The sequence below is a fragment of the Plasmodium falciparum genome (genome assembly GCF_000002765.6).
Source record: "Plasmodium falciparum 3D7 genome assembly, chromosome: 12".
Classification (NCBI taxonomy): domain Eukaryota; phylum Apicomplexa; class Aconoidasida; order Haemosporida; family Plasmodiidae; genus Plasmodium; species Plasmodium falciparum.
Genome location: NC_037284.1, coordinates 792,501 through 807,029, shown reverse-complemented (window position 1 = coordinate 807,029; position 14,529 = coordinate 792,501). Strand labels below are relative to the sequence as shown.

Below are 14,529 nucleotides of genomic sequence, written 5' to 3'. Positions count from 1 at the left end.
TATAATATATGTGTACATATTTCATAACACTTATATTTAAATACATATTAAACATTTATATTATATCGTAGTAAAGCTATCAATTTTTATGATTTAATTCCACATGTTACAATATAACCATATACGTACTTGTGTATTGAAATGAAGGAAAATAAAAAATATTGAATATTACACCTTCATTTTAATAACCTTTAAAAAAGAAAAAAATTAAACAAATAAATATATACCCATATTTATATCCATGATATTACAATGAAAGATTATTTTTTTTTCAAACAATGAATATTGTAATTAAGAATACAACTAAAAAAAAAAAAAAAAAATTAGAAAAAGTAAAAATAAGAAAAAAAAAATTAAAGTTGAACTAATTGAATTCAATATATATAATACGTTATAATTAATAATAACTAATAATGAGTTAAATAATAAATATATAAAAAATAAAAATAATAGACTCCATAACTCTAAACAATGTAATTTTTATATTAAATAATATTTCTTTATTATCTTTTTGTAGTATTCAAAAATCATTATTTATTACAAATTTGTTATTAAACGATGAAAGGGGGTATATTATAATTTTAATACAAATGAAGAAATATATAACTATAGGAGCTTCATAAAAATAATAATAGTAGTGATAAAGTTAAAGAGAAAAAAACATCATTAAATAAAAAAGAAGAGATAAAAAAGTATACTAGACAAAATTATATATATATATATATATATATGTATAGTTTAAATAATTATATAAAGGATATTTTTATATATATTGAAGAAACAAATATTTATTTAAGTATGTTTCATTTGAATTATATATTTCAATTTAGTAACACAAATCAATACAGTTATATTGAAAGGTATGAATTTTATAATTCCTTTCAAATGTTTTTTTTTTTTTTTTTTTTTTTTTTTTTTTATTATATAATATATGTATTTAAATATACAAATAAAGACATAGGGGTATTTGTAAATAAAAATAATTACATGAATTTATATGAAACTTTGACAAAATATCATAAACAAAATTTTAACATAATAGAAAATAATAAGTATGGGAAAAAAAAAAAAAAAAAAAAAAAAGGAAATAGCACATTTTATATGTAGTAACATAATATTGTTCTTCATTTGATGAAGTTGATATTTAAGATATGGAGAATAATATAAAATGAAAGCATAAAAATGAAACTAGTAAAAATAAAGATAAAGATAAAAATATTATAAATAATAATAATGTGTATTTTTTTTAATTAATACATTTAATAACCATGAAACATGGTTTCGTAATAATAAACGAGTGAAAGGTAAAGAAAAAAATGAAGTAAAAAAAAAAAAAAGAGTGCAAATTTAAAAGGTAAAACATATATCAAATATAATATAATATAAATTATGACGACAGTATTAAAAGGTTGTATAACTATAAGAAAAGAAATTTAAATTTAATATGAAATAACAAATTTATTAATAAACATTTTTATATTCCCACTAATTGATTTCCAAATAATGATATGAATATTAATAATATAAAATTTCAAATATTAGCTATATTAGTATTATAGTAAAGATATATCTTTTATTTCTATATACAAATATTATATTACATTATATTGTATTATATTTTATTTAATTCTCCTTTATATTTATGGATATATAAATTTTTTTTTTTTTTCTTCTTATGAAACATAATGAAAATTTTTAAGCAAAAAGATTATTACTATTTAGACAATTCCCCTATAACGTCTCACTTGAATAATGATAAGAAGGACAACACATTATTACCTAATAAATTCACATATAATAATAATATGATTATTAAAAGGGTGGTCCTTATGTATAAGAAGAAAGAATATATTTAAAAGAAATTTTTACAAAAAAATAATAAAGAACATAACAAAATGAATATCCATTATCCTTTATATAATTATGGATATATTAAAGAATATGAAAAAATAAAACATATGAAAAGAAATTGTATTTACATCATTTTGCTATTATTAAAATTTTGAAGTATTATGCTATTATGTCTTTAATTGAGATTGAATATTTTTACAAAGGTGTGATATTATACATATATATATATATATATATATATATATATATATTGAATTATATAATCAACAACATTTTTGTTAATCACATTTAATTAATATATATATTTTTTTTTAAGAATTTTACTTGTATGTCTATTAATTTGTTTTATTATATATACATATATATATACATATATATATATTTTTTTTTTCTTTTTGTACTTTTATGTTTTCTCATTTTTTAACGAAGTAAAATATTGATTATGAATTAAAAATTATTTTAGAAAATAAGTTTACAAAAAATGTTAAAAAAAAAAAAAAAAAAAAGTACATAATATAAAATGTACTATATTTTTAATTTCATTTTATTAATTAGAAAATATAATACATTAAATAAAATCAGAATTGAAATATATAATTAAAACAACAACAAAAAAAAAAAAAAAATAAATAAAAGAAAGAAATGAAAAAATTGAATGGAATAAAAATAAAATTAATATAAAAAGCATATAAGTTAACATAATGTATGAAGAATAGATTAAAGTGTTAAAAACAATAAATACACATATAAGTATATATTTCATTTTTCATGACCTTTATTATTCCCATAATTTAATTGTTCCATCCCAACTAGCTGTGGCCAACATTGATGTTTTAAATGGATGCCAAACACAATCAATACATACATTTTTATGTGCTTTTATATTTTTAAAATTCACCATTTTTTTCCAGTTCCAGATAAATAATCCTCCATTGCTATCTCCACTTATTACATATTTTCCATCATTACTACAAGATACATTAATTGAGTACCCAATATTGTGATGACCTTTAAAAGTTTTTTTGGAAAACAATCTAAATTTGCCTGTAGCTTCATAAACAGTTATTACATTATTCATAGATTGACATAAAAAAAAATTATTACTTGGATGTACAGAAACAGATGTTATTGAAAACATGGATGCATCTGATATATATTTAACTACTACAGGTAACCCATATTCCCAAATAAAAATTTTTTTATCATCTGATGTACTAATTAATTTTTTATTATTTTCACATAAGGTAATTGTATTTATTGCTTGTAAATGTTCATTATATTCTAATTCAATATTTCCTGTTCTAAAATCGATATGACATATTTTATTATTAGCCCCTCCAACTAAGAATGTATTTGTATCATCTGGATTCAAACACAAACAATAAGGCGTTTTTTTTTGATTATATATTCCTTTTATTTTTCCATATTCTGTATCCCAATAAATTACATTATTATCATAACTACAACTTAAAAAACTGGAACCATCATTATCAAACAAAACATCTTTTACCCCCTTAAAGTGACCTTTATATGTTCTTATACAACTTTTGGATTTATATACACTCCATAATTTTAATGTATTATCTAAAGAAGCGGATAAAAGATAATTTCCATATTTTGGAAAAAATCTAATTTTCTGTACCCCCATTTTATGGCCTTTATATGTATGGATTTCTTTTTTTGGTGGGAAATTTTCTTCTATCATGAAATCTCTTTCTTTATATTCAGCTGGTAATTGAAACCACGACTTATTATAAAATCCCATATTGTTATCATCATCATCTAACTCTTCATTCAAATGTAATGTTGAAATAATTTTATCATTATATAAAGTATTCTTTTCCTTTATAACATTATTTTTAATTGCTTCTTCATAAGCACATGCTTCTAACTTGGTTAATATATATTTATTTATTTTTTTATCATTATTATCATCATTATCAGTCTTTACTTTTTTATTATCATTTAATAAGTCTTGCTTTTCTTCATTCTGTTCTTTTTTATTTGTTTCTTTTTCTTCCCATGGTCCTTTATATTTATCTAACATATTGTCATCATTATTTTTGGATCTTTTCTTTTTATGTTTTTTAAAATTTAAATCTTCATGCATATTCTTTCTTTCATTTATATTTTTTGCTACTAAATAATTAGCATAATTATTTTTATAATAATTTTTTAAAGCAGGGTTTTCAGCAATTCCCGTTACATTAAATTGATTATATTGATAATCAAATATATTTTTATTTACGAATGTAGTTTCAATACTACCATTATAATGATTTTTATTTTCATTTTTTAAAAAGTTGTAATGTTCATTTATACTCGGTCCTTGTTGAGGCCTGTTCAAAATATTATGAAATTCAGGATTATCAAACATAATTTTTTTTTCAATATTTTGAAATTTCTCTTTGTAACATTTTATTTCCAAATCATACGTATTTATATCAGGAGCACAATTTAATGTATTAATAGGACGTATATTTATTAAATCATAATTATTTTGGTCTTTATCATTTTTTTCTTCATTTTCAATATATTCTGTATCATCATTTTTATTGGAAGAAATTTCCTTTGATTCATCTTCACGTTCTATATCTGATTCATTATAATCATTATACCCTTTTAGTAAATCCATTATTTATAAATATTTACACATATGTACCCTTAATATGATTATAAATCAAATATTATTCATATGTTGTGTAATATTATGAATATTATATTTATAATATATAATATATGAATTGTAATTTTTTCAGTGCACAACAAACTCACTAAAAATGTTTTACATACAACAAAAAGAAAATATATGTACATATATATATATATATATTAATAGCTAATATAATGACATCAGAAATGTATTCATCGTTTTAAACAATATATTGAACTCTTTACAACACTCTTCTTTTTTATAATATATATTTTATATAAAATTATTGAATTATTTAATTATTAAAATTTTGAAATATATATATATATATATATATATATATATATATATCATTAATATATATGTTTCATTTTGTATATTTTGTAATATACATTTATTATAAGATGAATTAAAAATTGTAAAAGAATTATATATTTTTTTTTATAATTCCTTTGGCTCGCTAACATATAATTATATATGTATGAATCCATAACAAATATTTTTACATTTTTTTTTTTTATATTTTTTTTTTAAAAGGTCTTGCTTTTTATATATTTATTAAACCCTTTCATTCTTTTGCTTTTTTTTTTTTTTTTCTCTTATTCATTAATATTTTAATTTTCTAAATTGACATATTTATAAAAAGATTGTACATTTTTTATTATTGTATAAATTATATTTAGGATTGTTTTCTTATATTTTATTATACTGAAAAAAATAAACTTATATCATATAATATCAATATTATAAATTTTTTTTTTTTTTTTTTTTTGTTCTTATGCATTTATAAAAATATATTTTAAGGCAAATAATTAAAACTGTTGAATGAAGGGAAAAGTTTATATTAAATATATTTATTATATATAAAATGTAATGTATTACATATATAAAACATATATATATTAATAATATTTATTCAGTATATTATGTAATATAAAATTAATATACGTATAAAAAAATTATATTAAGAGTTATTTTATATAATTTTCTTTTTTTATATAAATAAATAAGAAAATAATTATATTAAATATATATATATATATATATATATATATAATATATTCTTTAATAATTAAAAAAAAAAACATTTTTTATAAATTTTATATTTTTAATAATTTATTTAATATTAAATAAACTTATATATATTAATATATGTATTTATATATATTCGGTAATATATAATTAAGAACATATATTAATATTTTTTAATTTACACATAATATTTTATATTATATTAATAAAGGAAATATACTTTAAAACAGTAAGGGACTATTCTTAATTAGGATTTTTTTTTTTTTTTATAGAATTAAAATTGAAAAAAATACATAACTTATTATATATATATATAAATAATTATTTGCACAATACGTGAACCTAAAAAAATAATATGTCCATTTTGATCATTCATTCTTTCTACTTTTAATTATATGAAAAAATATATATATGAATGTATTGAATTTATACAGTGTTCTTCTGGTGAATATGTGGAAATCAATGACTGTTCTATATAAGCTTATTATTGAATTGCATCATAATAATAATATTAACGTATAGAATAATATTTTTTCCATTTGAAAAAAGAGAGAAAAAAAAAAAAAAAAAAAATGTAACGACGTTATGATTAAAATTATTCTTTGAATAACACGTATAATTATAATTATCTTTATTTTTTGTTTTGTTCTTTTATTTGTATAAATAAAAAACTATTAAGCTTTTTTAATAAAATAAATTTATATAGTTATAATCTAAATACATATTCGTAAAATTTATTATATAAAAATTTTAAGGTTGTGTATAATCTGTAAATATGTCCTATATATATATATATATATATATATATATAGTTAAATATTTATATATGTAGGTCTTTTTGTTTTTTGTTTTTTTTTTTTTCATTTTGAAAATGTTTTTCAAAATGTATATTATAAAAGATTTATATTTTCATAAAAACAAAGAAATATATATTATTTTGTTATTAAAATTAAAATAATTCTTATATTTTTGTGTTGTATTTAGAACAAATACAAAATAGCTATGCTTCTTAAAAAAAAAAAAAAAATACCTGATTTTAAAACATTTTAGCTGTCTATTAGCTTTTTTTTTTTTTTTTTTTTTTTTTTTCTGTTCTTTCTTATATGCGAGAAGTTTTTTTTTTTTTTTTTTTTGTATTGAGAATATGGACATATATATTATATATTTACGTAAATTTTTTTTTTTTTTTTTTTGTAAACTTGGTCACAAAAATGTAGCTATTTGCGCGTTATGTTGTAAATTATTAAGTAAAGAAGAAAATAATAATATATAATTTAAAAGAATAATAAATGAATTATATTATAAAGAACAAGAAAAAGATAGTTATCATATGTAGACAATTTTGAAATATTCTATATTTTATTCATCTATCCTTTTCATCAAATGATTTCATTTTAAAACAATAATGTAATATTGTATGATTAATGGACAGTTACACTTATATTGCTCTTTAATGCTAACATTGTGAAATTTATATATATATATATATATATATTTTACGGAAATAAATTTTCATATTATCCCAAAAAAAAAAAAAAAAAAAAAAAAAAAAATTAAATAAATAAATAAATACATATATTATATACTTTCAACATATATGTATAAAATATATAACACTACATAAAATTATTTAAAAAAAAATGTATATGTAAAACTTAAAAATAGGCATAAGTATTAAAAACTTATATATACTTATAATTTTTATTTTACTGTATTCCCCATTTGATCTTAAGAATATACAATTATATATATATATATATATATATTTAATATATTTTTTTTTTTTTTTTTGTTTGTAAAAAAGTGTAGAAAACCAAATTTTATAAGGTAAAATAATGTGTGTATTTTTTCCTGTAAAATAAGAATAAATATATACAAAAATATGAGTGAAGAAAAATATAATTATTTGGATATGCATTTAAGTCGAAAGGGGTCCATTTATGATTCTTTAATACATTTGAAACCAGATAATGAAAATAAATTTGGTTTAGATGAAAATAGCGATATCTGCAGAACCTTATCAAATTATGCAGATTATTCAACAAAAAAAGTAAAATACTTTGTAAATAAACGTTTTTCAGAAATAGAAAATATAGAGAAAAATATAGAAGACATTGATTATTCAGCATTTAAATATTTTAGGACTTTGCCACCAAAATATAGTGACGAAAATGATATAAGAAATAATATTATTTTCAACAACAATAATATTTATATATATGCCGAAAATAAAAATGGAACATTAAATGAGCAAGCTTGTATATCTATATCTCCTGATAATAATATTATATACTGTTCAACAAAAGGAAGAAGGTATACCATAGGTGGTCATGCGGGAATACAAAAGAATCTAAATAACGAATATAATTTTTTGGATGAAAACAATTTCATATCTCCTCAAAATAGTATCAAAACATATACATATGATGCTTTAGACAGTTCAGATTTATCCAGTTCTTTTCCAAAAATGAATTTAATTAAAACTAATGATGTTTTAGACGATACAAATACCAATAGGATAAATACGGCAAATATATTTAATGAACATATAATAATGAATTCATGTGAATCTAGTAACTTAAATACCACTAAATGTTTATCCAAAAATTTATCCGTTCAAAAGTTATTTAAATATTATAAAAAATGTTCACAAGATTTGGAACATGAACAAAGAATATGTAAACCTTGTGCCCATGTATATAATGGTAGTACATGTATGAATGGAGATGAATGTTCCTTTTGTCACCATCCTGACCATGTATTAATTTCTGCAAAGAAATGGAAAAAGCTTGTAAAAAATAATATGGAAAAGTTAAATATCCTATTGCATATTTTACGAAATCCAGATGATGTAAATGCGAACTTCTTAAATGAAATGATAAAGCAAAATACAAAAAACTTTAAAAAAAATAAAAAAATAAATAACATCAAGAATAATACTATTATTAATATGTATAATCAGAACATAAGACATTCCAATAGTAACAATAATACTATAAATGATATGAACAATAATAATATAAATAAGCGACATAATAAGAATAGAATATTTTATTTTCCACAAAGAAATACTGATAACATATTAAGACCACCCTATAATAATTATGAATCTAATGAAACTACAGATATGTATAAAAATAATTATCAAGTAAGAAATTGTAACTTTAGTCCATATCACATGAATATGTGAGAAATGTATATTAATTAAAAACGAAAATGATAAGAAAAAAGTATAAAATTTATTTATATATGAAAATAAAATTATAAATGATGTGGAGCATATATAAGAAGAAATTCTTATAGTCCATTTTAAAATATCATTACTATTATTATTACTATTACGTATTAGCAAAATTGTATAATTTTTAATGTTCTATTTATTGAATGGGCACATATATATATATATATATATATATGTGTATTAAAAATTATATTTCTACAGTTGTATATTTGAATTTTAATTGAATAATGATAAAACATTATTATATACAAATGATTAATTTTTTCGTATTTACTTGAAAAAAATATATAATATGTATATTGTTTTTTTACCTAATGTATTCTATAATATATTGTATTTGAACACTAAAATGATATATATATATATATATTTATTTATTTATTTATTTACTTAGCTTATTTTTTCCTGCTTAATATCCTTCAATATGTACATAACGTTTCTATGTTGAAAAAGTTTATTAATTCTAAATATTATATTTTTCCCTATTTGTATATATTACCCCATATATATATATATATATATATATATATATGGTACTATTAATGTAATTACTTATAATATTTTTATGATTTAATGTGATATATTAATTAGAATTTCCTTTTTTTTTTTTTTTTTTAAACATATTTTTAAACTTTATAATAATATATAGGTACATTTCATATTTCTTTATATTCTTTTCATTATACAAAATATATACAAGAATAAAATTTCATCGAAGATTCTTTAAGATATATATTATCATTGTGCACTTATTTATATACCTTTGTGAAATGTTTTGGTTTTATATTTAATTTTAAACATATCTAAATGTAAGGACTAAAAATTATAGTATTTTTAAAGTGTAATTATATATTTAATTAAATTGTCATATATAATATTATAAAAAATTTTTTTTTTTTTTGTTAAAATATAGAAAAAAAAAAAAAAAAAGGTAACAAATTATAATACAAAAATGTATTTCACTGTAAAAACAAATGAACAAAACAAAGATCAAAAAAATATAATAAAATTATTACTATATGTGTACACATCAACTGGTTTGATATAAAATACACATATAAGTTATAAATTAATTATTCAAATATTTCTGTACTGATACTCTCATTGTGTCAATAACATATTTTGGATCCTCCGCATTAAAAATACTAGTTCCCGCAACAATAATATTGGCTCCATGAGAAGCAGAAATTTCGGTGGTTTCTATATTTAATCCTCCATCAACTTGAATATTTAAATTTTTATATTTTTTTCTAAGAAATGAAACTTTCCCCATCATATCATGCATAAATGATTGCCCTCCAAAACCTGGTTCAACAGTCATAACTAAAACTGTATTTATTAAATTAGTATCTAATATGGGAACTAATTTTTGTACATCAGTTTTAGGTTTGATAGAAATTCCACACCATAAATTATTATCTCTAATTTCTTTGGCTAATTGTATACATCTTTCGGTATCTTCATTTAATGCTTCAAAATGAAAAGTTAGTTGATTTGATGTTTTTAACAATGGTACATATTTTTCTGGATATTCAACCATTAAGTGTACATCAAAAAAAATACTTTTTGTATATTTTTTTAAATTATTAATAACAGGTGGACCAAAGGATAAATTAGGAACAAAATGCATATCCATAACATCTAAATGGATCCATTCTGCACCCAAAGATTCCATTCGTTGTGTTTCTTCAGCTAATTTGCTTATATTGGATGCAAGTACTGAAGGGGCAATTATAGCTTTTAACGTACCCATTTTCAGTATTTCTAATAAAGATATGCTCTTTTTTTTTTTACATGTAAAGCAAATATTATTTTCAGCAAAAAAAAAAAAAAATATAAATAAATATATAAATCAGAAATATATATTTTTAATATGTTCTGTTAAAATTAATTTTGTTCACTAAATATATATATATATATATATATATGTATATGTACAATTGAACATAAAAAAATAAAACCATTCAATTTTTAAATATTTGATATTTCATATATAATGAATGAATCTGTAAAAAAAAAAAAAAAAAAAAAAAAAAAAAAAAATTATACTTCAAACAATCTAAAACTTCATATAATATTATAAGAACATATCCGTTTTTAAAATATAATTTTTTTGTTTTCTTAAAATTACATAATTGAGATAATCACATTATATATAATAAAATATGTGTAAATATTAATATATTATTTATTTAACTATTTATATTAATAAATCATATTTTTCGGTATGAAAAAAGAAGCGAAAAATTAAGATTTTGCTTTATATATATGTAATATAATTAATAATATTTTCACCTTAAAAAGCGTTCCTCACAATAATATATATATAATATATATATTTTACCTGAATAAAAATTATATAATATTACTCATAAATATGCATAATATATATATATATATATATATATTTTATGATATTAAAAATATATTTTTTTTAAAATTATATTTAATGTTTTGATTCAACAATATAAAATATTTTCCCATATATTTAAAATATACTAATAAATTAAAAAAAAGAAAAGTTATACCTTTTAAAAATATTAAATAATTATAATATTTAGATTACTGTTCTTCTTATTCTATATTTAATATAACTAAACAAATTGATGCTTATTTAAATTTTTTTCTTTTTTATAATATTTAATATAAATATAATGATCATATTATACTGTTATATTTTGTGTATTATTTTTGCAAAAAATATCTGATATTCTTGCTCTTAATAATATTTATGAATTTATTTTTTCATTTTTAAAATTAGTATTTTGAGAATATATTAACACATAAACTTTTGTTTGTATAGAAAAAAAAAAAAAAAAAATTGTCAACTTCATATAAGAAAAAACAACAACATTTATAATATGGATGGTGTAATAAAAATAAATTAATAAATGAATAAGAAATGGTTATGTAAAATATTTTAAATTATAATCATTAGAATACTCCTAGAAAAAATAATATAAAGAAAAATACAAAAATAACAAAACAAACAAGAAATATAAATAAAACCTGTATTAAATATATACGTACGTTTAAACATTCATCAGAATCATCAATGGATGGTTTTTCAACTAGGGCTTCTAAATCGTCATCCATTTTTGTATATGGTTATAAATAATTTGTTTTTTATTTATATAGTATAATATTCCTTATTTCGGGTACATTCTATTCGTAGCCTTTATATTATTATATTATATTGTATTGTATTTTTTTTTCTTATTTTAAAATTTCTTTATCTTTTAAATATGTGTAATTATACATATCTTTACTGCTCCTATAATTTTCATTTATCAACTTTGTAATTAAAAAAAAAGAAAAAGAAAGAAAAAAATTAAATTAAAATTATTAGTTATGTTTTATAAATAATTTATTATATATAAATAATAATTGTATGAAAAATATATATATTAGTAATCCTTTTCTTTGTAGTTAATTGTAGAAAAAAAAGTTATATATAGGAATAATATATAAATCAATATATAAAATTTATTTTGTATTTATTAAAATAATTTTATTTTTCTATATAGATATATGTAAAGAATTATACCTTCGGTTTGCTTGTCAAAATTATAGAATAAAATTGAAATATAATACATTATTTACAAATCAAAATTTTGAAATGTTCTTATATATATAATTCTATATAGACATTTTATAAGATATTATAAAACAATATATAATATATATGTATGTATGTATATGTGTAAATATAAGTAATTATAATTCCAAATATATGTCATATATTTTATAATATGTTCTGTAATACATATTTAGGTAGGTTTATTATTTCATATGATATTAGCACTATATAGATGATATAAACATATTTCAAGTATTTTTTTTTTAAAACTGTACACTTGATACATATATATATGCACATAGATATATGTACAACTTATATTTATCATAACATTAATAAATATATACAAATGTGTAAACATAATATGGGGAATATATTTATTTATAATGCAAATATATATATATATATATATATATATATATATATAATGGCTGAATTATTTATAATATTTTTAAAGATTAAGGAGAAAAGTTTAAAATAAGAAAAAAATAAATGAACGAATAAAAACAGAAATAACTTATTTTGTTATTTATGTGTAGGGCATGCAATCGTGTTTTTAAAAAAAAAAATAAAAAAAACGGAAAGGTAGCCATATGGTGAGCTATTTAAAAATCAGATAAAAAATAGAATAATATATATATATTCTATATAGTTGTAAATTATATAGAACACGTAAGTAAAATATATAAAACATAAATATTTTTGGTTACATAAGAATTTACACAATTTGGCTATTTTTTTTTTTTTTTTTTTTTTTTTGTAAAAAGCTTTTAATAAATCATTTTGCATATAAAAGAGCAAAGCGTATTAGAAACAAATAAAAATAAATTTATTTTGATGTCTTTATATAAAAAAATTAGCAAAATAAATATATACAATATATATAATGACTTTTAAGACGTCGAATATATTTTTGGAATTGTAAAATGGACAAATTATATATGTACAGTTTGTAATATAATTTATATATATATAAGAAGGATGAATAAAAAAAAAATATTTTTTGATGAAAATAAATTATAAATATTTATATAAATATTTGATCTATAATATTATTATATATACATATATTTATATATATTTTAAGTGTTTATATATTATACAGTTATATATTTTCTTTTGCTTTGTACGGTAGAAAGTGTATAAGTGAATATTATTTTCTATAAAAGTTGTTCCATATAAAAAATATATATAAACATATACCTTTTTTCAAGTTGGATATAATGACAATACCCACGATAAGTGAACTTAAAAAGGATAGAATTATACCTCACGTTTTTCCAAATGATAAAATTGATTTGAACGTTGACCTTTTTATAAGTTTTAAAGCAGGAAAAGAAGTGAATCACGGAAATGTTTTAGATATTGCTGGAACGGGGAGTGTACCAAGAAATATAAAATTTTCAGAAGAACCTCCAGATGGTTATTGTTTTGTTTTATTCATGGTAGATCCTGATTATCCTTCAAGATTACGACCAGATGGTAAGGAATATATACATTGGGTGGTATCAGGTATAAAAACGAAAGAATTAATAAAAGGAACTCAAAAAAATTGTGTAACTATATTGCCATATGTAGGTCCATCTATTAAGAAAGGTACTGGTTTACATAGAATTAGTTTTATTATTTCCTTAATAAAAGAAGAAGATAAAGATAACATTACAGGATTACCTCATTATAAAGGAGAAAAATATATTACTAGAGTAAAATTTAACAATTATGAATCAGTTCATAATATTGCTCAAATTAATAATATGAAAATTGTAGGTTATAATTGGTGCCAAATTGAAGGGTAGAAATGTTTATTTTGTGCATTATATGAATAGCATATATGTGTACCTTAATATATAGACATTATATCATAATTATTGTTTTATATATATATATATATATATATACAATAAATTTTCACTTTCATTTGCTTTTTTTTTTTTTTTTTTTTTTTTTCTATCTTTTAATTTTTCATGTAAATCAAATTTTTACTTACATTTTTTAAACCCATTTTGCTATTTTGTTATACATATGTTATTTTGGAATTTTCTAAGTACACAATTTTTACAAATAAAATATTTAAAGTGTAATTTATGGGAATATAAAACATATCAAATAATTAGCATATAATAAAACCATTTTGGTAATAACATATTTAAATATAATAAGGCTATTAAAATT

The 14,529-nt window shown here is 18.3% G+C and overlaps 5 protein-coding genes and 1 pseudogene across 5 annotated transcripts, besides 1 other annotated feature; 3 read left to right on the top strand and 3 right to left on the bottom strand.

Moving 5' to 3' along the window:
• Positions 1-331: 331 nt before the first annotated feature.
• Positions 332-2,067, top strand: PF3D7_1220200 (annotated as a pseudogene).
• Positions 332-2,067: a sequence feature (conserved Plasmodium protein, unknown function, pseudogene).
• A 562-nt stretch (positions 2,068-2,629) lies between these two features.
• PF3D7_1220100 (pre-mRNA-processing factor 17, putative) lies at positions 2,630-4,486 on the bottom strand (the record flags this gene model as incomplete). The annotated part of the gene is made up of 1 exon (XM_001350564.1): positions 2,630-4,486. One exon carries the CDS (start codon positions 4,484-4,486, stop codon positions 2,630-2,632), a length of 1,857 nt encoding a protein of 618 aa, XP_001350600.1.
• A 2,932-nt stretch (positions 4,487-7,418) lies between these two features.
• Positions 7,419-8,726, top strand: PF3D7_1220000 (zinc finger protein, putative; the record flags this gene model as incomplete). Its single annotated transcript, XM_001350563.1, has 1 exon — positions 7,419-8,726. The coding sequence occupies one exon, from the start codon at positions 7,419-7,421 to the stop codon at positions 8,724-8,726; it is 1,308 nt and encodes a 435-aa protein (XP_001350599.1).
• A 1,120-nt stretch (positions 8,727-9,846) lies between these two features.
• PF3D7_1219900 (ribulose-phosphate 3-epimerase, putative) lies at positions 9,847-10,530 on the bottom strand (the record flags this gene model as incomplete). Its single annotated transcript, XM_001350562.1, has 1 exon — positions 9,847-10,530. The coding sequence occupies one exon, from the start codon at positions 10,528-10,530 to the stop codon at positions 9,847-9,849; it is 684 nt and encodes a 227-aa protein (XP_001350598.1).
• A 1,181-nt stretch (positions 10,531-11,711) lies between these two features.
• PF3D7_1219800 (conserved Plasmodium protein, unknown function) lies at positions 11,712-11,873 on the bottom strand (the record flags this gene model as incomplete). The annotated part of the gene is made up of 1 exon (XM_002585437.1): positions 11,712-11,873. The coding sequence occupies one exon, from the start codon at positions 11,871-11,873 to the stop codon at positions 11,712-11,714; it is 162 nt and encodes a 53-aa protein (XP_002585483.1).
• Positions 11,874-13,580: 1,707 nt separating this feature from the next.
• Positions 13,581-14,153, top strand: PF3D7_1219700 (raf kinase inhibitor; the record flags this gene model as incomplete). Its single annotated transcript, XM_001350561.1, has 1 exon — positions 13,581-14,153. The coding sequence occupies one exon, from the start codon at positions 13,581-13,583 to the stop codon at positions 14,151-14,153; it is 573 nt and encodes a 190-aa protein (XP_001350597.1).
• Positions 14,154-14,529: the final 376 nt, after the last annotated feature.